This window comes from Apostichopus japonicus, chromosome 22, assembly GCF_037975245.1.
Source record: "Apostichopus japonicus isolate 1M-3 chromosome 22, ASM3797524v1, whole genome shotgun sequence".
Lineage (NCBI taxonomy): Eukaryota > Metazoa > Echinodermata > Holothuroidea > Aspidochirotida > Stichopodidae > Apostichopus > Apostichopus japonicus.
The window spans coordinates 1,688,508-1,714,036 of record NC_092582.1 but is presented as its reverse complement, the minus strand read 5'-3'; the positions used below and the strand labels follow the sequence as shown (position 1 = coordinate 1,714,036).

The window sequence follows — 25,529 nt, the reverse complement described above, 5'->3', positions numbered from 1 at the left end:
TTTTTGCCTATACCAAATCGTGTGACATTTTACACTCTTCTGATGTAGGCATATGCTGTGTACAGTGCAAACACCGTCATTTACACAACCTTGGCAAATTAAATGTTGAATCACTTGACATTAAGCTGTATTTCACATCTCAAACTATACATGAAACACATGTTATATTAACTGACAATGGTAAACTCCACCATACAGAATAGGAAGCTAAATTATCCTGATTTTGAACCACACCCGGAAACCTATGATCCCAATTTATGCCGGTTATTCTGGTTTTTATATCCATTCAGCTGCTAATGTTCCCTGTTAATGTTCAAACAGAAATCCCTGTCGAGTAAATAGTTCCATAACATCATCCACGCATGCGCGTGCTGTTGTTTATTACCAGGCCACCCAGGTCATATGATACCGAAAGAAGGGCGCATTGCCATTTTGCGTTTATCAACTGGCTGCGTACCTAGGAAATCTATGTATCTACAGATCGATATGCTTGAGTTCATTCATGGTCGAATCAGTTATATCACCCAAGAGATACAAGAGGGACTTCAAACTATTTACTATTAAAAATTAAAGGTGTATATACCAGATGCGTTATTTTTGTTAGTCTCATGAAGAAAATGTCGCATTGCGCATGTGCATCATGTGATCAAACGTGAATCTTCCTATTGGCCGCATAATCTATAAACAAAGTCATCCCGTGTTGCCAACAAGTTGGTGGAATTACACTAAAAAAACTCGTTCTATTAGCCGACCTGAATCAAGTAAAGAATGACGTCAGTGTTAATTAATGACCATACTGATCTTGATTAGTGATATTAGTGGTGGACACACACAGTCCTTATTTCCCCCTTCCCCTTCCCCTTAGCTTTCACATTCCCTTTCCCCTCCTCTTCTCTATTAATTGGCTTCCATGCAAAGCCTATTGACAAAATTGAGTTTCAAGTGGCCGATCTCGGTATATTACAGCGCAGATTAGTGGCGATTTGTTATTATAGTTCCCGTATTATCTTTTAGCGACCAGAGCCTGATACATCAACCAGGACATATATATATATATATATATATATATATATATATATATATATATATATATATATATATATATATATATATATATATATATATATATATATATATATATATATATATATATATATATATATATATATATATATATATATATATATATATATATATATATATATATATATATATGTTGGCCTTCATAGGCCTACTACCGATATCGTTCATTCTGGTCAAACAGTCGTGCAGTTTATACCGATTTTATGTCACACAGGACGACCGCTATGTTGAAAGTATTCGGATTTCTGCTTTTAGGAAACTATACCAGCAAAAGTCATATGTAGATTAAATCTGTGTAAGTGCGTTGTTAGGTGGAGCTTTCAGCTGTGCTCTCTCTATCTTCTCTGTAAATACATATCATAACTATATGGAATAAGGATATGTCCTTACCGTGAACACGGAAGACTGGTGTCAAACGCCACAGTATATAAATAACCATGTGTGTGTGTACAAATGAAAAATAAAGTAGCTATAACAAACAGTGATACAGTCAAACATGCCTCTGCGCGGGTAGCCATGCTAAACACATTACCAATCTGGGTTTTGAATCATTGCAGGGTATAAAAGTCCATCAAACCAAATGAGTTAATTATTCGTTTCGCGAGAACGTGTATAGTTAACATCTGGTGGTATTTTGTCGTGAAAAACCAGGGTAATACGTGAATATTGTACGTACACGTTATATATAGGCCTATTCTCACTATAGTTGGTCGTACAGTGCAGACGGTAAACAAGCAATTGTCGTTTATGCCTTTTGGTTAAGCCGAGATGGACAAGTTCAAGGGAATTTTCAATGATGCTGGTGATTTATTCGACACCATAAAGGTAAGCTTATTTCCTTTCTCGCTTTCTGTCTTTAATATAGTTTAATATCATCCTGAATATTGTAAATGATGACAACATTTCGATGTCAAAAATCTTCTAGGTCGATCTAAAAATAGTAGTCAAATGAGATGTGAGGGGAAATCATATATGTCAACATTACATCGCTTGTATACAAACTTGAGTGTTTCTATTTAGTCGTTTCACAACATTGCCGAAATATTAACCTAAATGTCTCGACGCCTTATGAAGAATGTGTCTTTCGTCAAGCGGTATCATTAATGTTTAATGTTTCCTTTCTCTGTGATGCTCATATATAAATATATATATATATATATATATATATATATATATATATATATATATATATATATATATATATATATATATATATATATATATATATATATAATATAACGAAAATCAAAATTCCCAATGTTGACTTTAGTCTAAGACCCCCTTCCCTCTCTTGTGATTCTATTAATGTTATTTACATTTTCTACTGTGTACTTTGCAAAGAGGGCAATTATGTAGGCGAAACAGGTTCCCGGTTCCGCTTACGTTTTAATAATCACAAAAAATCTATTCCTGATAACTTTGCAGGATTCCCAGTTTCCGAACATTTCAACCTTCATAGTCATTCTCTCAAAAACTTAAAATGTATTTTAATTGCCTCGAACTTAAAATCAACTACTGAACGTAAACGTAAAGAAATCGATTGGATCTTTCGTATTAAGTCTCACATCACCGGCCTCAACAAAGACCTGGGACCCCTTAACATCTATCAGTTCTACAAACATATGTAATCCGTTCTTTGCTCCTTAATCCGCTTCCTGTATAGTCATGGTTTATTTGGTTTTAATTCCATCATTGCAACTTACACTTATCTAGCGTCATACTTTCATTGTGTCACATTTTGTACTTCTCATTCGACTGCCAAGTATTGCTGACGAAGGTCCCAGGGGGACCGAAAATTCCAATATATTTTCTAAAACTTACTCCTTATTTGTCAATTATGAGTCATATCTTATTTCTCTGGTTTTCTCTAATAATAATAATAATAATAATAATAATAATATATATATATATATATATATATATATATATATATATATATATATATATATATATATATATATATATATATTTATAGGATGCGGTTGGTATCACTCATTACATGATCACAAACAGCTAGTCTAGCACCTCGTTGCATTGTCAAGGTTATACTACCGGACATATTGAGTATTGTTTTAATAGTATTGTAATTGATCATGTTTTGAAATCGTTCAAGATTTCTGCGCAAAATGTAGATTACCGAGCTCGGTAATTATTAATTCATATTGATGAGTAACATTTCGTCATCCGTGGACACATGATTCATATTTTAAGACAATGCATAAGACTATAAAGGAAAAGGTAAAATTTCAAATCGTCCAGGTTATTATTATTATGAATTTTATTGTTTCATTAATTAAACTGAAATTTAATGAGTTGAGCTAATGACCTCCTTTGTTGCCATCGTGTTGGTATGATCAATTAGTCACAACTAACTCAATCAGTTGTTTTTGCAGGTACTATATTGTGTTATTGACTTCTTGAGGAGTGTTTGGTTAGAGGAATTAATTAGTTAAATGAAGAGTCAACATGCAAGTTGTTGACTAATGAGCAGATTCTTGAAAAAGACATAAAACCAATATGTCTTCAAAATTATGGTCTTCATTATGAAAACAAATACTACAGACAAATATCCATAATTGAAGTCAAGGAAGGATTCTTGACTGGAAAGAGATGTGAGCTCATTTACATATTCATGAAAACTGAACATTTTCCAAATAATACAACATCTGTGTAAAATACATGTCAAATAATTTACATAAAATACCAACATTGAGGTGTTAAAGCTGCCAGAGTTTACACCACATTTTAAAAACACTTGGTCAGTGTTATAAACCGCGTGATGACCGTTCCGAATTGTCTTTGTTGTCATGACAACATGAATTGATAACACCTTCATAGCATATAAAAACATCAAGGAAATTATTACCACCGTGTATTTCTTTGTTCTGTGAGATGAGTTGCAATGATATTGACTTATTTAATGAAAGTGTCACAGCATGTAGAGGAATATCAATTTCTTTGGGAACTGATAAACATTATAGGTAATTTTTTAAAATCTTTGTTTCAATTGTCGTCTTTGACAACTTGACGATCATTAAATAATTGTTTTCAAATCCATGCATCCAGTAAGTCTGGTAATTTACTGTGCATCACTTGAGCATGAAACAGGTCAAAAGGTCAAATATGGTTTATTGGGATATACGGCAACTATAATTTCATAATCTCTCATACGGATTTCAAGATTTATAATTTAACATCTTTGAAAAGGGAAAGAAATTAAACTCAAGTTATAAATCTCATCAATTGCTTATATCTGCCACGATTTATACTAAAGCAACCAACCAGTCACTTAAACGAAATTGTTGGCTTTGATGTCAGTAATATTTGTTATTCGGTAATAACATTCCCATAGAGAAAAGTGCAGACTTGCTGTGATCAAAGCCCCTCCCCCATCCCTTGGTAAAACAGTCATTGCGCCCTTCATCATGTGGTATATAGACAAACATAAGCAAAAGTGAAGGGTGATTGTGGGGGAGGGGTATTCTACCCCATACTCGGATGGATATGATTAGGAAGACATGAAGGTTAGTGGTCTCCATGCATGATTTCGATCCCCAAGCGCTGTCCGACTATTCAGTTCTTCTCTGCAAGACGTAACATGCATGCAGTTAACTTAACCTTGTGTATAGTTAGGTTTCACTTCAAACTGGCGATAAATTGAAAATAAATGGGGTGAAGGGGGGGGGGGTGAAATTCTTGTTATTGTTTGTATTTGATCAAAACTATATATGAAAATTTAAATGAATGATTACTTTAATTAATTTACGCTAATTCCATGATATTGTGTGACAATATCTGGGGAGGAGGGCTTAGTTTGACCAATTACAAGATTAGATTTAGAAATCTAACGATATTTGCCACAAAATTAGAATATCTGCCATTAAATTAATAAAATCCACGGAGCTACTTCGTAATAACACCAAGCAATGGTCTGGGATATGATGTTATATAGTAAATCAAAGGAATATATAATGAGGCCATTTTTTATGAGAAATGTATCTAGTTATACCGGCCAACTATGAAAAGCAATTTACCAAATATGTAATGTTAAACAATAATGGATCATTAATACGTATATATCTGTATCTGTTTATCTATTTAAATCAGAATTAATTATCATTTTCTTCTTTTCTGTAATCATGAAGGATAAAATCGCAACACCGAACAAAGCCGATTCAGATACAGACAGCCACAATTTGAGCGATGCGATTAAGAAGATAACGTTCTCAGATATGGCTAGTGTAGCCTCTTCGGCTGACACACAAGTTACAGACGCCAGTACGCATACGGTAACCGATGTACTGGTAGTGGGCGCCGGTTTGGCAGGCTTGGCAACTGCGTACATACTCTTACAAAAGAATCGAGACCTAAAGATCAACGTGATTGAAGCTTCAGGTAAAGACACACACGCAGACTTATTTATGGTCACATTGTATGTCGATTCCGTCTGTTAGTCCTATAATATTTATCACAGCTTACGATATACGATATAATATCTTAGTTGCTCGTATGCTAGTTTAATTAACACAGCTTTTAGGACATAACTTGATTCAATAACAATATGTTACAAAAAACAGCAAAGTAACAAAATGTAAAGGCCATGCAGTAACTTCAATTTAAAGCAATTTTTTTTGTCCAAGCATTTTTGGGATGTACGGTAATTGATAAACCATACATTTATTATACGCTAATTGTGAGTCATGTTGTAATTGTGCGCAAATAATGCATAATGCGTGCGTGATTACAACAAGCGGAAAGTCATGTCCACCGTCGAAGCACACTGTATAAACAGGTATTTATACTAAACACGCTTTCTAATTCCAAAAATTCTGTAAACCTATAGGCTATATATATAGGCTAAACTATATAAATAACTATATATAACTATAGTTATATATATAGGGATATATATAGTTTTATTTATAGTTATATATGTATAGTTATATATAAATATATATATAGTTTTACAGAATTTATTTATGGAGTTAGAAAACGTATCTCCTCTTTTGAAATTAATTCCTTTTTGGTTTCCATGCAATGGAAAGGGAATACTCTGTCGCATGATATCATTTCCTATACGGTTAATGACTGGCACACTTTGCAAATAAATTGTTAAAAGGGATCGTAATTAGCAATTTACATTGTGTCGTGCCATTACTACAACTGAGGTAAAGGCATACTGTAACCATAAACCACAAATTGAGTGATTTTCGGAGATAAAGCCACCTGCTATAGGTATGATAGATTTACCTAATTATGAACTTCTTGTGAGCTAATGAAGATAGATATTACCACAAAAACGTGCCTGTTACAACAATTTTTCACATTTTTGAAAAAATGATGCGTTGTAAAATTTAAAGTGGTAAACTTCATTTAGAACCACTGCTGAGGAGGGATTTGAACAAATCATTAAACACATGAGAATATGTTTCTCTGAATTTGACAAACATTTATAAGCGCTATGTAAACTTTACTATGTACAGTGAGTCAATAGAACCGATTTATATACAATTTAGTTTGACAGAACGAAACACACACACAAACTACATTTGGGCTTTGATATTTTATACTCATATACCGGAGCGTCCAGGAGTAAAATGTTTTAAAATGTTCGTTTTCTGTTTAGCATAAGTCGTCTGAGAGAGCTATGCAACAATTTCAATGTTAGAAGGCTTAACCTGTAGTATTGAATCAGGATGAGTGGAATAACTAGGGGAGCTAGAAGGTTAAAGGCAATTCCCGAGGAATTGTAATAAGTGCTACATTCCCTTCACTCGGCTACTTCAAGAGGCCCAACCTCACCCTCTGATGTAACCCGCACAGTAAACTAAGAATTATGCACAAATATAACATGTTTTTGATGTTTAAGGTAACATTGTTGTACCATTTATAGAAAAGCCTATCTTTAAATTTTAAATTTGGCAGCTTCCGTCAGTTAATAACGTAACCATTTAAGACCATCGTCAACCGATGTGTGACGTCACTTACCATGTAAAGATCACTCATAGCGCATCATAATATCAGTGACAATGTCTCAATTGATCTCATATATTACGTGGGAACCGTACACATGTATATTGGTAAAATATGCGAAACATGCTATACGGAGATGCTCGGTGTCCAACACATACATGCATGACATGCGGAATAGGCACAGAAGTGGACTTGAACACGCTTAAAACCTTCGTTTTTTTCCAGTATAGTGCTCCTCAATGGCGTCATAAAAACCTTAATAAATACAAATTTGTTCTGCACAACCTTCATTGGCCTTCATGTCACTGTTAGAGAGTTACTTCATACTGGATATGTTTCATTTTTAGTTGGTTTCTTATCTTTGGGTTCTTTATGTTATTTTACCTGAGTCCTTTTGGTATTTCTTTCACTCTTTATTTTCACAGCATGTCTTTACCTATATATGCTTTTTGGTTTATGTTGTGTGCAAGGGGCTCTTACATTTTCGGTACATTTATTGACTGAAAATTATTCTGCTTAACTTTGTTAACATATTAATCTGGTTTCTACCCTCAAAGCCACCATCCTATATGCTTACATTACAAGTATAAACACAATTGATCCCTGCAGTTTAGCACCGTTAGTGCCATATTACAAATATAAAGACGGTAGATCGATGCAGTTTAGCACCGCTGGTGCTATATTACAAATATAAACCCAGTCTATAGATCCCTGCAGTTTAGCACCGTTGGTGCTATACTACAAATATAAAGACGGTAGATCGATGCAGTTTAGCACCGCTGGTGTACTATACTTCTTTACCCACTATTGTACTTTGTCAGATGAGGCAAAGACGCCTTCCATAAAATTAGAAATTCCAGACTGTTGGTATATTCACATGACCTATGTCACTAACGTTTAGATTACTCCCCTTCTGGAAGTGTCCACGACAGAGGAATGTTAACACTACCGTCTACATTCTTATTTTTTCTATGGTAAGAGATTCTTTAGAATCTCATGAAAGTAGCTACACGTTTATGTTGTATGCCTATCAACCTTAAGTAGTTAATTAGCCCAGTTTCAGTATATGAAAAGGAGTGTCAAGAGTTCTAACTAGGTCCCTGCATTTATAAGCTAATTGTATTCTGATTATGTAAGTGTCCGCCTCTTGACATTACAAGTGATTTGATTTATGTCATCACTACTTAATTGAATACTTAGACTGTTTAAAGATCGCCTTATTGTCGTAGTTTTTATAATAGTAGAGGGTACATAGGAACCGGGTAATTAGGAGGTATTAACACGAGCCTGGCCGAGCCTATAGTCGGCGTCATAATCAATGAATGGGGCTGCTATGTATCATTACATGTGAAGAAAATGATAAACCAGCTTATTAATCGCTCGTTTGAGTCTGTTCTCTCAGTGGGTGGGGTGGGGTATGATAGGTTGTATAAGAATTATATATAGGCCTATATCAAACTCTTATACAAAACAGTTAACCATAGTTACTGATCAGAAGTGAATTTATTGGAGGTTGATTTTAATCTGACGAAGACTGGCAATTATTTCAGTCGTTAGATTGTTCATAAAGGCCCTTTGTACACTTCGCAACTAACTAACGCAAGTTCAACCGATATTGATTCATTTCTATACTTTAAGTCTATGCTGATAATTTATTGTCATCTTGAGAGGTTCCTCTACTTAATTTATGATGAAGACATGTTTATCAAGCTAATCTGTACGCTGTGCTGGTATATTCTTTGCGTACAAAACATTGGCTTGCCTCTGTGTATAGCACGTCCTAATGCACACTTTACACTAAACACATGAGTGATCACATCCCATTAAAACACAGACATGCTGGCTGAGTATACAGCCACGCTTACATTGTGTTCCCTTGGCGATTCATGTTGTGATTTTTCATATCTTATCACGACTCACATTTGTTTTTATGAAAAGGAGATGACTTCAGAAACTAGGGCTTGGTGATATAATTGTCCCCAGGGTTCAGCATTTTTAATTACATTTTTTGTAATAGCATTCTGCCAAAAGTGAAAAAAGAAATAAAGTGAACATTATTGTTGCTCTTTTTAAGTTTCCCTGCGTAGGGCGAAAGTTCAAAACAAAATACAATTATTCAGCATGCAATCTCATAACTATTCTGAAACAATCAATTCCACATGAATAAGGGTTCACATTTGACCTCGGGTCCCGGGAATATTAGCCCCTGACTCCTCTCTCGTCAGGCGTGTATAAAGACTATGTGATGGATCAATGGTGACGTAAGATTGCTTCATAACATTAAAATATCCTGAAATATGTAAACATTACATAAAAAACCCACTCTATACTATTTTTTTTTGTTTCATTTGAGTCTATTATTTTCTTATACAATAGTAATGTAGGTATAACTAAATCCCGTGAAAGAAAGAAAATGGAATGGGCTTAATTCAAAGTTCAATGGAGGGGATGATGGGGAAGGTGGGGGGGGGGTTGGGTTGTGATGTTATGTCGTTCAGGGGAGGAGTCTAAGGGGAGGGTTGGCCCTTCCCATTTGAGAAAAAATGGTAAAACTGGAGAGGGCTTTGGTGCAAAATGATGCTACATTTTGCAACATTTGAAACAGTGTTGAAAAATGTTCGATTGTTTAGGTTGTACCTCATCGTCTCCCCTCCCCACCCACCCCACCCCAAAAGTATACGTGTTTGCGTACCCTGGTTTGCAAACAATGAAGTTTATATCCCATATCTTCAACGACTTTTCAATGGTGGTTTCATTTCGCACACTGTGCGAAACTCGGCACTGTTTATGTATTGTAGTTAAACCTTAGGGTGGGGTTTTGGTTGTTGAGCTCCCAAAAACATGTATGTTACGCTTCCTTTCCGGTAACTTACTTTAAAACCAAACCTGTGAAGGTTATACCAAACATATCGTGTCGTTCTATATTATAACACCTTTATACATTATGTTATATACTAGACCATAGAACCTACAAACATACCAGTATGTTATGTAAACAAACATGTTTACGACTTTATCAGTCCTTCGTATTTTGTTAATATACAACCTTTAAATTTCTGATTTCTCAAACCATCCCTTCACACAATTCATACACATTCGATTGTGTGAAATCCGCAAATGCATGCATATTAAAAACCAAAACACTATAGCATCTCCTCTATAGGAAGTACAATTAAACTATTACATAGTAATGGTTCACCTTGACAAGAGCAAAATTATTCAGGGAAGGCCGTTGTGTTTCGCACCACTGCTTGTGTGTGAATATATAACACCACTTGTTGACTGGAACTGTCATCCTTCAACGTTGCAATAATTCGTATCCTAAATCCGAGTCTCTGTCTTTCATGATTTATACAGAGGACAAAATGTAACACAGTCGCCACTAATACACACAAAATAAACATTATTGCGCAACCATTTGCAAATTTTGTTCTTTTGTACATCGAATAAAGTAATATAAACCTATGTACCGATGAAACTTATTGATGATTTTTAGACTGTTTCTTTGGGGGAGAGATTGGGCGTAAGAGAGGACCAAGCCTTTAGAGGGGGGGGGGGGTTGGAGAAGTGGGAGGGTTACGTCGTTATCTGTCGTCTGGGATAAAATGATGAAAGCTGTCCTAACGTGTCCGGTTTGGACAAATCAACAACAGTGAGTAGATCAATGTTATATTGGGCAGAAATCTTCTTCCCCTTCCCGCCCGCCCGCCCCCCCCCCCCATTTCCACCCTTGTTGTGCCCACATTCACACTTAACTCCAGAAACCTATTTTGCGTGTCTGTCCATTAGTCTATCAAATAGTCATTTTAACTCGTTAATATTAAGTGTGTCATTTGAGGCTTGTACAATTAGTACGTTATTATACATATAATTGCTCCACATAATCATGAACTTAGCGATGTACCGTGTATACATATATAGCTTATAGTTGCATATATCGCCGCAGCTTTGTTAACCGTTATTGAGATTATAACGATAGTAGTTTTTGGCATTATGATGCTTGCTTTATGGATTACAGGACTGCTTCCAATCAAAGGCAAACGAAGGACGTGTCGTCACGCTCGGTGGAGCGCATGTATCTCTCCCGTTATCGTCAAAATATAAGGCGCTGATATTACTGCGCATAGGGATGATGTAAATACTTCATGGCGACTATAAATAATGAACTTTTGTTATTAACTATGCACGATCTTACTATAGCAGACAGACTCACAGTGAGTACGTATGCCTACTCGTACTATATAATATACTGAGTTGCTCGGACCGCGTACCTACTCACCCCGTCGATTTGTATACTCAGTGGGCGGGGCCTACTCGTACTCAGAGCATTTTGTAAATATTTAGTATAAATATATATATATATATATATACATTGAATCAGACGATTTACTTTTTTATTATTAAATATTACTTATCCCAGGCTGTGGAGCTAGGGATTCGAATATGGCTGTATGCCAAAGGTGCTGAGAAAGTGGTTGTTGTAACAACTTCATTACACTGCCGTACAAACAATGTCATCAAATTATTATCCTTAACCATAGCAGTTACATATGCACATATTTCCAATGTCAGACACCGCTATCGAAATTCCCCAGGGACTTAGCAGTCACGTGACAGAAGAAGTTATACAGTTGATGGTAGGCAGTATGTGTATATAACACGGGAGGCTCTGCATATTTGTCGATATGCAGTGCGTTATGATTTCACAACGACATGTGCTGATGGATTCATGTCAATAGTGTAAAAACTATAAGAAATCTGAAGTACTGTAATGTGGCGAATATCGCCTATAGCTCGGTAGAGATGGTTCTATCGTTACCCCTGGAGAAAATTATTTGGTAGGCCATTTCGGAAGCCTAGGTCCACATGTTGAATAAAATATTTGACTTTAGAAATATAACGGATCATAGTAAAGCAATTAGAGATGATGGAATTGACCTGAGTATTGAAATATATATATATAAATAAATATATACATATATATATATATATATATATATATATATATATATGTGAGTGTGTGCGTGGGGGATGTGTTTGTGTATATATATACATGTATATATATATTATCCACATATGTTGGAGAACAAGATTTGTTTCCATCAATATCTGAAACGTCATGACGTATTATTAATAATTTAACATATAGACTTACTAAAAGTCGGTTTACAAAGTGATTGATGAAGCATACACGATAGTTAAACCTTATTTATTCGATGATGCGGAATTGATGCTTTCCTATATTATTTCGACACTTATGACGTTCCTACCTGTAATTGGTTTATCTATAGACCGTGTTGGAGGAAGATTGCTCACCAAACAGGTTCGAACAGCAGAATCGGGAAAGGATCTGTTTGACCTGGGAGGAGAATGGCTAAGCAGGTTCGTTACCGAGGTTTTGTTCTAAACAAAATCATAATCTGTCATATTTTTATTATTTATTTTATAATAACAACTCAAGATTATATATTAGCTGGTGACGTAACAGGCGAGCGTAAGAACTCAAGAAAAGGTTTGCTGACTCTCTCAATATGGTTTCTATGTGTTTCTACCAATTTCTCAATAAATGTCCATTTTAAATTTTGATTTTATACAAGGAAGCAGAAGAGAATAATGGATTTGGTAGTTGAACTTGGACTGGAAACGTACGAACAAGACTACGCAGGTTTCAAAATGTTAATACCAGCCGAAGGAGCGCCAGTATCATTTGAAGGTTATAACTACCCGATTGGTATGATCGGAAGATACGACCTGAACTCCTTCATTGCTAGAGTAAGTATACTAATGTAAAACATAACGACGTAAAAGAAAGACTGGTTCACATACAGTAAGGTTGCGCATCTCAGTTGCAAAAAAACCCCTTTCGTATCTGGTTAAGGTCACGTGTTAGGTCTTTCCCGAGAATCTTGATACTGCATTATGACTATAACCTCGTCATGACAACCAGGCGGTATACCGACTACCAGGCGGTATACCGACCACCAGGCGGTACACTGACTACCAGGCGGTATACCGACTGCCAGGCGGTACACTGACTACCAGGCGGTACACCTATAGATATATACGTAAAGAACCAGGTCGGGTCACGGGGTCAGTCATGACATCGGACCACCTTTTTACCATCATATTTTCCTGATCCCCCATACTGAATCAGGGACCAGGGATCCCCTCCCCACACACACATACACTGGTCTGCCCATCTCGTTGGGACTGTGTTCCGATATAATAGATACCGGTATCGTGTGGGAATTTGGTGATTGTCCCACTATTTTTGGCTTTTTAGCTAGGTTCCTTCTACGAGTCATTTCAAACCTTCTTAAAATAGGCGTGGCCTCCAATAATTTCGCAGCAATGATTTTCATACATACATATATATTTGATGACGTCACAGGGGTAATTTTAACACCACTGTGCATTGATTTTGAATTTTGAAATTTTAATAATCGGAGAAATCGTCTATACCGTTGTCATTGACAGGAACAGTTTGAGCTGCAAATACCGCCTAGTAACCATGCAGCATCATAATCCATATTTCTTTCATTACCATTTTATTCCTTTCAATGTGAAGCTGTTCGACGTATTAATTATGTATCGACAACTGATGTCTTTTGTTCGAATTTCTATAAATGAGGCTTTTAATTTTATGGTGGTGACTCTTTTTACTTTTGTTTTTTGTTCTATAAAGCTGGAAATATTGAGAGACCTTGTACCTTTAGAAGATCCAACGAAATGCGAGGACGCCCTCGAATGGGATGCAACTACCCTAGAACAATTCAAGAGATCGCACACATGGACGGACGGTAAGAAATTAATTAAAGGCATTGAGGACTCGCCCAAAACCGCTTGCTGCCCTCTGAAAAAAAGTTAACTTTCCGTTGCTTGCAAGTGAAGTTTTCTTCTTGTCACTACAAAGTGCAGACAGTGAAACGTGAGACCTTGTTATCTTTTATCTAGACCTGAGATGTCCATCACTGCTATGTACACTGTGCTGTGGGTATTGACCGTAGCTGTATGTATTGATTGTACACTAGTGTCTAATTGCCAACGGTAGCAAGCTGTGTGTGTGTATTTTCTGGGATCGACGGTGGTGTCTAACACTACTGTTACGCCTCATTCGAAACTAGGTCAAATTACCGGCATGAGACGTTTCTTTGGGCGCGAGTCTTCACAACATTTAAAGGACGTTAGTATGAACTTGTCTCCACTTGAGGTAACACCGTCGTCATAATCACATGGTTACAGCCTAAATGTCACGGGAACTGGGTTGACAGGTGTTTCAAGCTGTTTAGTATTCGTGCCCAAGCTCTCTTTCGTGTGACTTGTGTTAAAAGTATCAAGTTTCGACTTGCTTGAAATGATTTTGGTAAATTTCCAAAGCTGTTTGATACTGAAATACCGCCCCACTCCATGGTATCAATATATATATATGTCCTTTCTTAGTAATAATAATGTTTTATTTCCATTCACGAAAGGTCAGTTGAACAAAAATATTATACTTGCAAAAGATTCTCGTCACCATTTGCTCTGTGCATTGATTACTACCCGATTGGAAAGGAAAGGAAAAGTGTATAGGGGGATCTTTTGTTTAGACTGATTAATACCTACTCACAAAAACATTCGAATGCACAATTTAAGTAACCACTCACTCTTGTTCATCTGATCAAGTAAGCTAACTCCATAAAATGGTGTCTTCTATAGCTGTTTCAGTTACAATCTGAGTTTGCGCAGTACCCGGTATTTATATTCATGTTAAACTGTTTGCATTTGATGACCAAATGCAACTGTAGTTGCTTAACACCGAATAATTGCGGCGACATAAAACTTTGATTTTATATTTCTGATAGTTGAATCCTAGCAGGATCTACTTCAGAGGCAGAAGTTAAACGAACACAGATTACACGGGAGTTAACTATATGGATGCACAGACGATTAACATATATAACTGCGCTATAATATAAACTATGATAGATACTCGTTCATCGGAGAAGAGGGGATGACCCGACACATTAATACATCTGATTCTACTTCAACACTGGTGACGGCGGCACTACACATCCTTCAACTACTCTTTTCTAATTATTCCAGTCAATTAAATCAAATTAATTTTTGATATCCCATTCTTTTTTTGTTTGGTTCACGATTAAAGGTGGGAGGCAAATCTTTGACGCCCTTGTCGTTCTCAGCCTTGGTGTCACTCCCAGAGAGATCTCATTACTCTTCTTCCTGTACCTTTTAAACACATACGGAGGATGGAATAATATGTGTAATATCGGCAAAGGATCTGGGAAAGAACTCAAAATTAAGGTAATAAATTATCATAATTAGAGAATTTCAACAGCGTGCAACTTTTTTTTTTATAAAGGCCGCAAACTATACTCCATTAACAACAATTACATAGTACTTCGCGTCTCCGCAGTTTCATTGCGTATTACATATTATGTACTACGAAAAGGTTAGAATTCCGACCTTACCGGTTTCGAACCTCTGGACATTCAATCAGCGTCCATATAGCCTTGTTGGTTAGGGTGTCCGCATACAAAGCGGAAGGCCCGGGTTCGAATCCTGGTGGAGGCTGGAAGCTTATTCACTGTTCTGGATTTTCCAACACGCTGCAACTTCAATTATATATATATTATATATATATATATATATATATATATTCTGTATAATATAATAGTATAACCCAGAGCCCCCCCCCTCCCCTCTCCCTTCTCCACAAACATGAGTCTGGCCCTAGGTCATGACCTACATTATGTAATATTAAGTTTCCTTCTTACAATACAGGGAGGAGCAGAGAGGTTGTGCGCCATCCTCGCCGATAGGATTGGCAGAGAGAATATAATATTTAGTGATCCAGTGACCGAGCTACACCAAGATGACGACGAACGATGCCAGGTCAGGTCTCGGGGAGGAAGAGTCTTCTGGGCTAGGAGAGTAGTCATGACCGTCCCACCAAAATGTATTGGTAAGAGAACTATGCTGGAAATACTTAGCAATCCTCCCATGGACAATTACGTCCATGTGACGTCACCTAATTTGCATAGGATGTAAAGCTCTCAAAGGAAATAATTTTGCTGGGCAAAAAGAAAATATGATGTATAGAAGACTATGAAGTCAAAAGTAAAAATAGAATGATGTAACATGTTGATATGTATGTAGGTAAGGAAGTTAATTTTAGCTTTGAAAAGGTATCGATTAGAATTTGTCAAGAATTTGTAACAGCTCTTTTAATTTGCTTCGTCAATTCTGACAATTTAACCAAACCTACCTAACTAAACTAAGATGTCTTCACCAAATGAAAAATTGTGGGTAATTAATTAAAGACGCTATACCAAACTGAAAATTTCGTCGCACAGACACTATAATTATCGAACACGAAGATCAATGGGGATTTTTCAAGATGTTGGCGATTTCCATCATAAGTTCAAATAAAACTCGACTGCCGTAACATTGTTATGGAAGTTTACAATCATCGTAAGATAGAAGAAGTATCAAAATCATGCCAGGTAGTTACTGGTCAGGTATACGTGACGGTGCGTGGGGGAGGGGGTTGGGGGGTTGGGGGTTGTTGTTATGGTGCACACGCAACAATTTACATTAGGTTGGTCCTATGTCACAATAGTATTATTTAAAGGGAAGGCTATGTAAAACTACATAGTTACTGGCATTCTGTGAGCTTCTTTCTATTCAATAACATTAATTTTTAACACTGATAACATTTCATCGTTTTTTCCCCTTATAGATCAAATGGATTTCCGACCAAAGCTGCCATTGGGGAAAGACACAATCATTAAACACTCATTTTCCGGAAAATGCTTAAAATATGTTGTGACTTTTGAAACGGTAAGTAAAGTAGCAATGACGTCACATCGGAAGATGGTAACGTCATAAGTCTATTTACTTATTGCTACCAAAATTTGTTAAACAAACCAAAAATGGTCACCATTTTTATATCAGTTAACAGAATATTTACAAGATTGTGCAAAACAAAGGGGGTTTTCTTGAATGCTTTAGAACGAAGCTGCAGATTAAAAAAGGACAATATTCTTGGGAACTAAGATTTGAGTAGGCCAGACGGTTTTGTTTTATATATTTTTTATTATTGAAAATAAAACATAAGAACTAAATGCATATTTCGCCTGTTGATATATGTGACTTTACAGTAATCGAATTATATTCAAAGACTACAAGTAGGAGAAAATTAATAACAAGTGACAAACTCTCTCTTTATCTTCGTTGTATATATGTGTCTGTCTATTTTTCAATCCCTTTGTTCACCTATTCAGTATGTCTATCATTCTGTCCGTCCGTGCTTTCTGTTCACACAGTTCCTGTTTTATGCATGCTACCCCATTGCATTTTCGATTACATGGTGTTACCCGGTAAATTAATGACAGTAACTGTTAGATTAAATATGGCTTACATTTTGACATCCGTAGGTATTTTGGCGGAATGACGTCATTGGCAAGAATGGAGTCGCTATTAAACTTGTCGATCAGCATAAGGAACTTGAGAGCCTTAAAATACACGGTGAGGGTGATATTATGGGGTACTCGTTCGTTTTCGATGCAACCACAGTCAACTCAATGCCTGCCTTGATGGGATATGCATTTTCACGGAAGTTAAGAGATGCTTACGAGGTAAGATAGTTACTCCTAAATAATTCATATGGTTTGAAACTACTAGATTTGACCACTTTATAAGATTAAAAAAAAAACTTGTGTTTGGCTCTGAATAAGATCCTGCCATAGGATTTAAACGTCAGGTTATCTAACTGTTTGATTTGTCATTAAGTTGGTGTAGTTTGGTATCGATATATATGAAAACACGCTATCATTCTCAGTCGTGCTGTGTGTGTGATTATCACAGTCATTTCATCGGCCGCCGTGTTTTCCCACAATCTTTTATAAGCTATTTGAACTGATGTTACTGCTTCTTCTTCTTGTTCTTCTTCTTCTTCGGGAATAGCCTAGTGAGAGGGAAGACGTAATCCTTAAAAATCTGCGAGAAGTCTTTGGAGATGAAGTGTATTCAAGAGTCGACTATACCGATAAGATCTGGGGCGATCTTGATTGTGAACCCGATATACCGTGTACCGTAATATCACCCGGTGTGTTTGCCTTGAATTACATGATGATACAGAGACCATTCATGAGGTTAGTTGTTTCTTGATCTCTGCTTCTTGTCGTTAGCCTAATACATACTCCTCCACACCATACAACACCATTCCCACACACATACACCCTCCCACACCCTCCCACACCATCCCCACACACGTACACCCTCCCACACCCTCCCACACCACCCCCATACACCTTCGCACACCATATAACACCACCCCACCCAAACACGCACACCCTCCCACACCATACAACATAATTCGCACACGCGTACACCCTCCCACACCATACAACACCATCCCCACACACGTACACCCTTTGTCTGGACAACCGATGACTATTGTTCTCTATTGTTCGACAACTGGTGACAGGAACGTCTTTTTCCCCATGTCACCAGTTGTGAGGACTAGACATACCCACACACCCCCTTGACACACCCATACACTTGGCACACATACATACCTGCCACATAAACACATACTTGACACAAGCACTGATACACAAACACTCTCTCCAAGCACATACCTGACACAAAAACGCATAGTTGGCACACGAACACATACACGACAAAAACACATACCTCATTAAGTTCTTCATTTTGGGTAAACGATCAGAGGTTATCAATAACATACGTTTGAAGTTTGAATCTAACTGACCATTAATGGACCTTCTAATATATTTGAGAGTAACTGACGAACTTAAACATTACACCCGATAGTATCACCACATTTACATCGTGTATGAGAAATAGTACTTTTTAATTGTTTTCGATGGTCTTCCCATGTTCCCTCTAATGGACCTTACCAAGATATAAGCAGCCAATCGAGAACCAGTATGAACATCACGTGTTTCATCTATTTGTAGTCTTACATGTTCATATATAATCATTCAGGATGCTTTTTTGTTTTGTTTTTGTGTAAAATTTTTCTTCTTCCATTCCGGAAACGCATTCTCCTTTTCACTAAATAGAGTGCACTGGGCGGGAACAGAAACCTCCACCAGTTGGTATGGACAGATGGAAGGAGCGCTCGAGTCTGCCGAAAGGGTAGCTACAGAAGTTGTCTACTACCTAAATCGTGTAGAGGGGGAGGACCTGGCTGTGTACACTGACGCAGAAGAAGTAAGAGAAAGAACATCATCAATTGTTAATGCAGATGAAGAAGATTCAGTGTCTACCAACACTCTGTAGACAAGAATTATTAAAGAACAATAATGCTTTGTTATCATTACAAAACAATACAACAATGTTACATTTACGACAAAATCTAGAATGAATTAGTGTCATGATGACGTCATAAAATGAACGTACAAACTTAAAATCGACACTTAGATTGAAATGTTGAATCTCAATTGGAGCAAGAGTGTTTTTAATAAGTTAACAACAATGGAACTTTGTTTACAAATTCGAGTTTAAAGAAAGCTAAACACTATAACTTTCAGCAAGCAACATACAGAGATTTGTAACTCATCTTATGACGCCACAGAATTTGCCGTGTAGCATTTCAATTGGATTTTCGATTGAACGTTGTATTTGCAGTGAAGGAAGAGCGTAAGTAATAATTCGAATGAACAACGATAGTGTACAGCCATCAGTCGATAATACCTAAATTATGTATATGCAAAAAAAAAAACTATTGTGAAATATTATTGATGGCGAAGTGAACTGTATGGAGGTTTTTTTTTAATTGTGTCTGGTACGTAATATTTCGAATGAACAACGATAGTGTACAGCCATTATACGATAATACCTAAATTATGAATATGCAAAATGTATTGTGAAATATTATGTTGTTGGCGAAGTTAATTGTATGGAAGTTTTTTAATTGTATCTGGCATAATTAAGTTTGCTATATTAAACTGCTCATATTTTATACTTGTGAAAAAGCGACTGTTCACGTTGAGTTTGCAGTTACAAAGAAGTTGAAGATAGCAAACTAAAACTCCCTTGTATATTTTCTTTACCGGTTGAACGTTATTGCATAAACATTGAAAGATTGGCTTTCATTTCAATCCTATAGCAGGAATTTCCGTAGCATGCAGACTTAAGCCAAAATATATGGAACACGTTAAGAACAGAGATAGGGGGGGTGGGGGAGGGGTGGGTGGGGGAGTGAGGACAGAGAAGTTACTTAGAACTTTAAACAATTAATAGTGTTGCAAAAGATAGAACAATTGGGTAATTAAAGACTTCATTCGATTCTGAAGATATCAACCAGATTGAAGTTAATTAATAGGAAACACATGATTTCGAATGTTGTAAATTTCCGAAGAATTTAATTATTTTATTGTTTAAATTCTTATATTAGAACTATGACCAGTTTGAAGCCTAGGAAATTTAAACATCGTGTAGTATCAAACTTCTCCAAAATCAACGCAAAACGCTACTTTAAGAATTTGAATACCATAAGTGTGTACTGTTTACGACAAATTTATTTTGTATATTTATTTATATTTATTTTATATAAGTTTGTATATCTTGCACGACTGGTAAGTTGAATGTAAATAATTTACAAGCATGTGAAAATATCCCCCCCCCCTTTTTTTGTCTTCTTATGAAATAGGAGCGTACTCAAGGTTTTGAGTATTCCGCGCAATGATGTATTAACATATTTCTTTCTAAATGTACGATGCTGTTTTTTTTTAAAGTGTGCTATGGAACAACGGTGGGGGCGGTGTTGCCCGTACGTGAGAGAGGGGAACAACACCCCTCTTTTGCCATTCAAATCAAACATTCCAACCAAAAGTTGAAAATATTTGCATGGGCATGCTCAAGTTCATCTTGATTGTTTTTAATGCGTTATTTATAAGTTAGGACATTGCTCGTTTTTTTCGTATAACTCGAATCTATAGGGTTTTAAATACGTATCAAGTTATTTTACATGTTTGTAACTTATTACAGTCACGATGCGCATGCGTGAGTTTAACTTATCGTACAATTTTTAACAACATGGAATAAAGGATTAGTCAGAGTCTGTTATTTCTGCTGCAGCCGCATTGCTATATTTGCCTCCGTTACGTACAAACATTGTTACAGGACATGGCGTACAAGCTTTCTGAAGCTTGGTCACCCATCCAATATACTGAGCTGATGAGAGATATTTGTGAAACAGTTCATATACAAGATTTATTATTAACCAACAACTTTTATCCAAACGATAAATTTGATGTTGTGTTTGATTGTTTCACTTGCCAACTATCCCTAATTTCAGCATTGTTGTGTGAGTTTTGCTAAACAATAGTACCAGAATGTATTTTCTGTTATCTTACCTTTCCTGTAACGGTTTGTGGAAGTGTGGAATACATATACCACTAGGCCTATAGTGTGACAAATTTAACAACGAATGAATTTATCTCTGGCTTTTTCGTAATCAGTAATCATTATTTGAGTTATTATGAGTGCCTTTCAATTATAAGGTCCCGAGGTCGAGTCACTCAAGATTAATGTATGTCGTCCAGGTACAGAGTTGTTGACAATTGACAATTCATAATCATGGACGTTAATTATGAATCTAAGAGACTGACTTCGATCAGCTTGCGGCTTTGGTAAGCCAATGATGGCAAGTAACTTGATTCTACAACAATATCACGTTGAATATACCGGTTCTCGTCCGATCACCGCGTGTGTGTGTCGTCAGTCAAAGGGTGGGAAGTATCATTAAGCTTCGTGGCTTAATAATATGGTGGCATATATGTAGCCTACACTAGGGCTGTATCATTCCGCATGCACGCACTCACGCACGAGTGTTCTCCCTCAGGAAAAGTGCCGAAAAGAAACAGGAGAACATCTTTCTTGATGTGTTCTCAAACAAACTCTGCTGTTTTTGTGGCTTGGATGTCGGAGTACACAACGGGAAGTAAATGTGATGCCCAAAAATGCGTCGATTGAGGCAATTTTAGACCACTTTTAGGCTTCCCAATGGCAGCGTACGAAAATTGTTTACTATACTGAGTAAAGAGGTTTGTTGACAAGTCGGGTTCTCAGCGTGTGTGCGTACGTCAGTCAATGGGGCAATCATGTGGCGTATATGCTACCGTATAGCTTCTCAAGTCAAACGTTGTTTGCGCTATATCGTCATATAACATTAGTTTAATGGGATAAGTAGCCATATAGGTGGTCAAGAGTTGAATGTCGTCCAACTTTGCAAAATTGTGAGAATGATCGCCGTACGTACTCCAGTGGCTATAGTCTCGGGGCGGGTATAAAAGGCTTAAATTCTATCCTTCCAATGTCTACGACCATATCACGTTGAATATACCGGTTCTCGTCCGATCACCGAAGTCAAGCAGCGTCGAGCCTAGTCAGTACTTGGATGGGTGACCGCCTGGGAATACTAGGTGCCGTAGACTTTTTCATTTTTTTCCTCACCCACAAGCGCACCCCAGTTTCTATCTCTGTCACTATTGTTGTGTCCTGTCATTTTCTGCCCCCCACTCCCCCCTCACGCATTCTACCCCCACCACCCTTGAAGACATTGACTTGCCATATCGAACTTTTATTCGAGACTATTTTAGTGTAACGTTGACCAGTGTCTCCCGAAGTCCAGCTGCTTGAACTAATAAAAAAAAAAAAAAAAAAAAATAGAATACAGGCGGTTCTCTCAGTTCTCTCTCCGCCAGGGGCCAATCTCGGAATACCTCGTGAGCGTGGTGAGCTAAAACTAATAAAACAATCTGCGCTACCACTAACAAGGGGAAACATCTCAAAATTCGGGTGCTGATTCAGCAAGATTTATAAACAAACAGGGGTACGATTTTCATTGGCTGTCCCCACCTGTAACTCGCAAAATCTATACACATTTTTGGAGAGGGGCCATCGACGGGTAGAACTGAGGGAACGCTCAATCCCAAAACGAATATTGCAATAACAATTTACTTAAAGGGATACATTTCCGTTACACTACTGAGTAGATATAGGTGGAGTACGTGCGGAAGCAAACTAGCCCCGACTTTTAAAGTGCGTCATATTTAGTTTTATGGTGGCATATATGTAGCCTACACTAGGGCTGTATCATTCCGCATGCACGCACTCACGCACGAGTGTTCTCCCTCAGGAAAAGTGCCGAAAAGAAACAGGAGAACATCTTTCTTGATGTGTTCTCAAACAAACTCTGCTGTTTTTGTGGCTTGGATGTCGGAGTACACAACGGGAAGTAAATGTGATGCCCAAAAATGCGTCGATTGAGGCAATTTTAGACCACTTTTAGGCTTCCCAATGGCAGCGTACGAAAATTGTTTACTATACTGAGTAAAGAGGTTTGTTGACAAGTCGGGTTCTCAGCGTGTGTGCGTACGTCAGTCAATGGGGCAATCATGTGGCGTATATGCTACCGTATAGCTTCTCAAGTCAAACGTTGTTTGCGCTATATCGTCATATAACATTAGTTTAATGGGATAAGTAGCCATATAGGTGGTCAAGAGTTGAATGTCGTCCAACTTTGCAAAATTGTGAGAATGATCGCCGTACGTACTCCAGTGGCTATAGTCTCGGGGCGGGTATAAAAGGCTTAAATTCTATCCTTCCAATGTCTACGACCATATCACGTTGAATATACCGGTTCTCGTCCGATCACCGAAGTCAAGCAGCGTCGAGCCTAGTCAGTACTTGGATGGGTGACCGCCTGGGAATACTAGGTGCCGTAGACTTTTTCATTTTTTTCCTCACCCACAAGCGCACCCCAGTTTCTATCTCTGTCACTATTGTTGTGTCCTGTCATTTTCTGCCCCCCACTCCCCCCTCACGCATTCTACCCCCACCACCCTTGAAGACATTGACTTGCCATATCGAACTTTTATTCGAGACTATTTTAGTGTAACGTTGACCAGTGTCTCCCGAAGTCCAGCTGCTTGAACTAATAAAAAAAAAAAAAAAAAAAAATAGAATACAGGCGGTTCTCTCAGTTCTCTCTCCGCCAGGGGCCAATCTCGGAATACCTCGTGAGCGTGGTGAGCTAAAACTAATAAAACAATCTGCGCTACCACTAACAAGGGGAAACATCTCAAAATTCGGGTGCTGATTCAGCAAGATTTATAAACAAACAGGGGTACGATTTTCATTGGCTGTCCCCACCTGTAACTCGCAAAATCTATACACATTTTTGGAGAGGGGCCATCGACGGGTAGAACTGAGGGAACGCTCAATCCCAAAACGAATATTGCAATAACAATTTACTTAAAGGGATACATTTCCGTTACACTACTGAGTAGATATAGGTGGAGTACGTGCGGAAGCAAACTAGCCCCGACTTTTAAAGTGCGTCATATTTAGTTTTATGGTGGCATATATGTAGCCTACACTAGGGCTGTATCATTCCGCATGCACGCACTCACGCACGAGTGTTCTCCCTCAGGAAAAGTGCCGAAAAGAAACAGGAGAACATCTTTCTTGATGTGTTCTCAAACAAACTCTGCTGTTTTTGTGGCTTGGATGTCGGAGTACACAACGGGAAGTAAATGTGATGCCCAAAAATGCGTCGATTGAGGCAATTTTAGACCACTTTTAGGCTTCCCAATGGCAGCGTACGAAAATTGTTTACTATACTGAGTAAAGAGGTTTGTTGACAAGTCGGGTTCTCAGCGTGTGTGCGTACGTCAGTCAATGGGGCAATCATGTGGCGTATATGCTACCGTATAGCTTCTCAAGTCAAACGTTGTTTGCGCTATATCGTCATATAACATTAGTTTAATGGGATAAGTAGCCATATAGGTGGTCAAGAGTTGAATGTCGTCCAACTTTGCAAAATTGTGAGAATGATCGCCGTACGTACTCCAGTGGCTATAGTCTCGGGGCGGGTATAAAAGGCTTAAATTCTATCCTTCCAATGTCTACGACCATATCACGTTGAATATACCGGTTCTCGTCCGATCACCGAAGTCAAGCAGCGTCGAGCCTAGTCAGTACTTGGATGGGTGACCGCCTGGGAATACTAGGTGCCGTAGACTTTTTCATTTTTTTCCTCACCCACAAGCGCACCCCAGTTTCTATCTCTGTCACTATTGTTGTGTCCTGTCATTTTCTGCCCCCCACTCCCCCCTCACGCATTCTACCCCCACCACCCTTGAAGACATTGACTTGCCATATCGAACTTTTATTCGAGACTATTTTAGTGTAACGTTGACCAGTGTCTCCCGAAGTCCAGCTGCTTGAACTAATAAAAAAAAAAAAAAAAAAAAATAGAATACAGGCGGTTCTCTCAGTTCTCTCTCCGCCAGGGGCCAATCTCGGAATACCTCGTGAGCGTGGTGAGCTAAAACTAATAAAACAATCTGCGCTACCACTAACAAGGGGAAACATCTCAAAATTCGGGTGCTGATTCAGCAAGATTTATAAACAAACAGGGGTACGATTTTCATTGG

The 25,529-nt window shown here is 37.5% G+C and overlaps 1 protein-coding gene and 3 non-coding genes across 4 annotated transcripts; all 4 read left to right on the top strand.

Annotated features, from left to right (window-relative positions):
• The first annotated feature begins 1,288 nt into the window (after positions 1 to 1,288).
• LOC139963897 (probable flavin-containing monoamine oxidase A) lies at positions 1,289 to 21,568 on the top strand. Its single transcript, XM_071965105.1, has 11 exons — positions 1,289 to 1,908; positions 5,229 to 5,478; positions 12,348 to 12,438; positions 12,654 to 12,828; positions 13,742 to 13,856; positions 15,203 to 15,360; positions 15,841 to 16,021; positions 16,799 to 16,899; positions 17,496 to 17,696; positions 18,025 to 18,212; positions 19,146 to 21,568. Exons 1-11 carry the CDS (start codon positions 1,852 to 1,854, stop codon positions 19,363 to 19,365), a joined length of 1,737 nt encoding a protein of 578 aa, XP_071821206.1. The 5' UTR covers positions 1,289 to 1,851; the 3' UTR covers positions 19,366 to 21,568.
• An 836-nt stretch (positions 21,569 to 22,404) lies between these two features.
• LOC139964393 (5S ribosomal RNA) lies at positions 22,405 to 22,523 on the top strand. The gene has a single exon (XR_011791957.1). It is a non-coding gene; the product is annotated as a 5S ribosomal RNA (ribosomal RNA).
• Positions 22,524 to 23,700: 1,177 nt separating this feature from the next.
• LOC139964392 (5S ribosomal RNA) lies at positions 23,701 to 23,819 on the top strand. The gene has a single exon (XR_011791956.1). It is a non-coding gene; the product is annotated as a 5S ribosomal RNA (ribosomal RNA).
• A 1,177-nt stretch (positions 23,820 to 24,996) lies between these two features.
• LOC139964391 (5S ribosomal RNA) lies at positions 24,997 to 25,115 on the top strand. Its single transcript, XR_011791955.1, has one exon. It is a non-coding gene; the product is annotated as a 5S ribosomal RNA (ribosomal RNA).
• Positions 25,116 to 25,529: the final 414 nt, after the last annotated feature.

What these genes read in the sequence shown, in the direction of transcription:
- LOC139963897 (XM_071965105.1), top strand. Translation starts at nt 1,852, where the DNA reads ATGGACAAGTTCAAGGGAATTTTCAATGATGCTGGTGATTTATTCGAC. An exon ending in TGAACTCCTTCATTGCTAGA is followed by an intron (nt 12,829 to 13,741) that starts GTAAGTATACTA and finishes TGTTCTATAAAG; the next exon opens with CTGGAAATATTGAGAGACCT. An exon ending in ATGTTGTGACTTTTGAAACG is followed by an intron (nt 16,900 to 17,495) that starts GTAAGTAAAGTA and finishes TGACATCCGTAG; the next exon opens with GTATTTTGGCGGAATGACGT.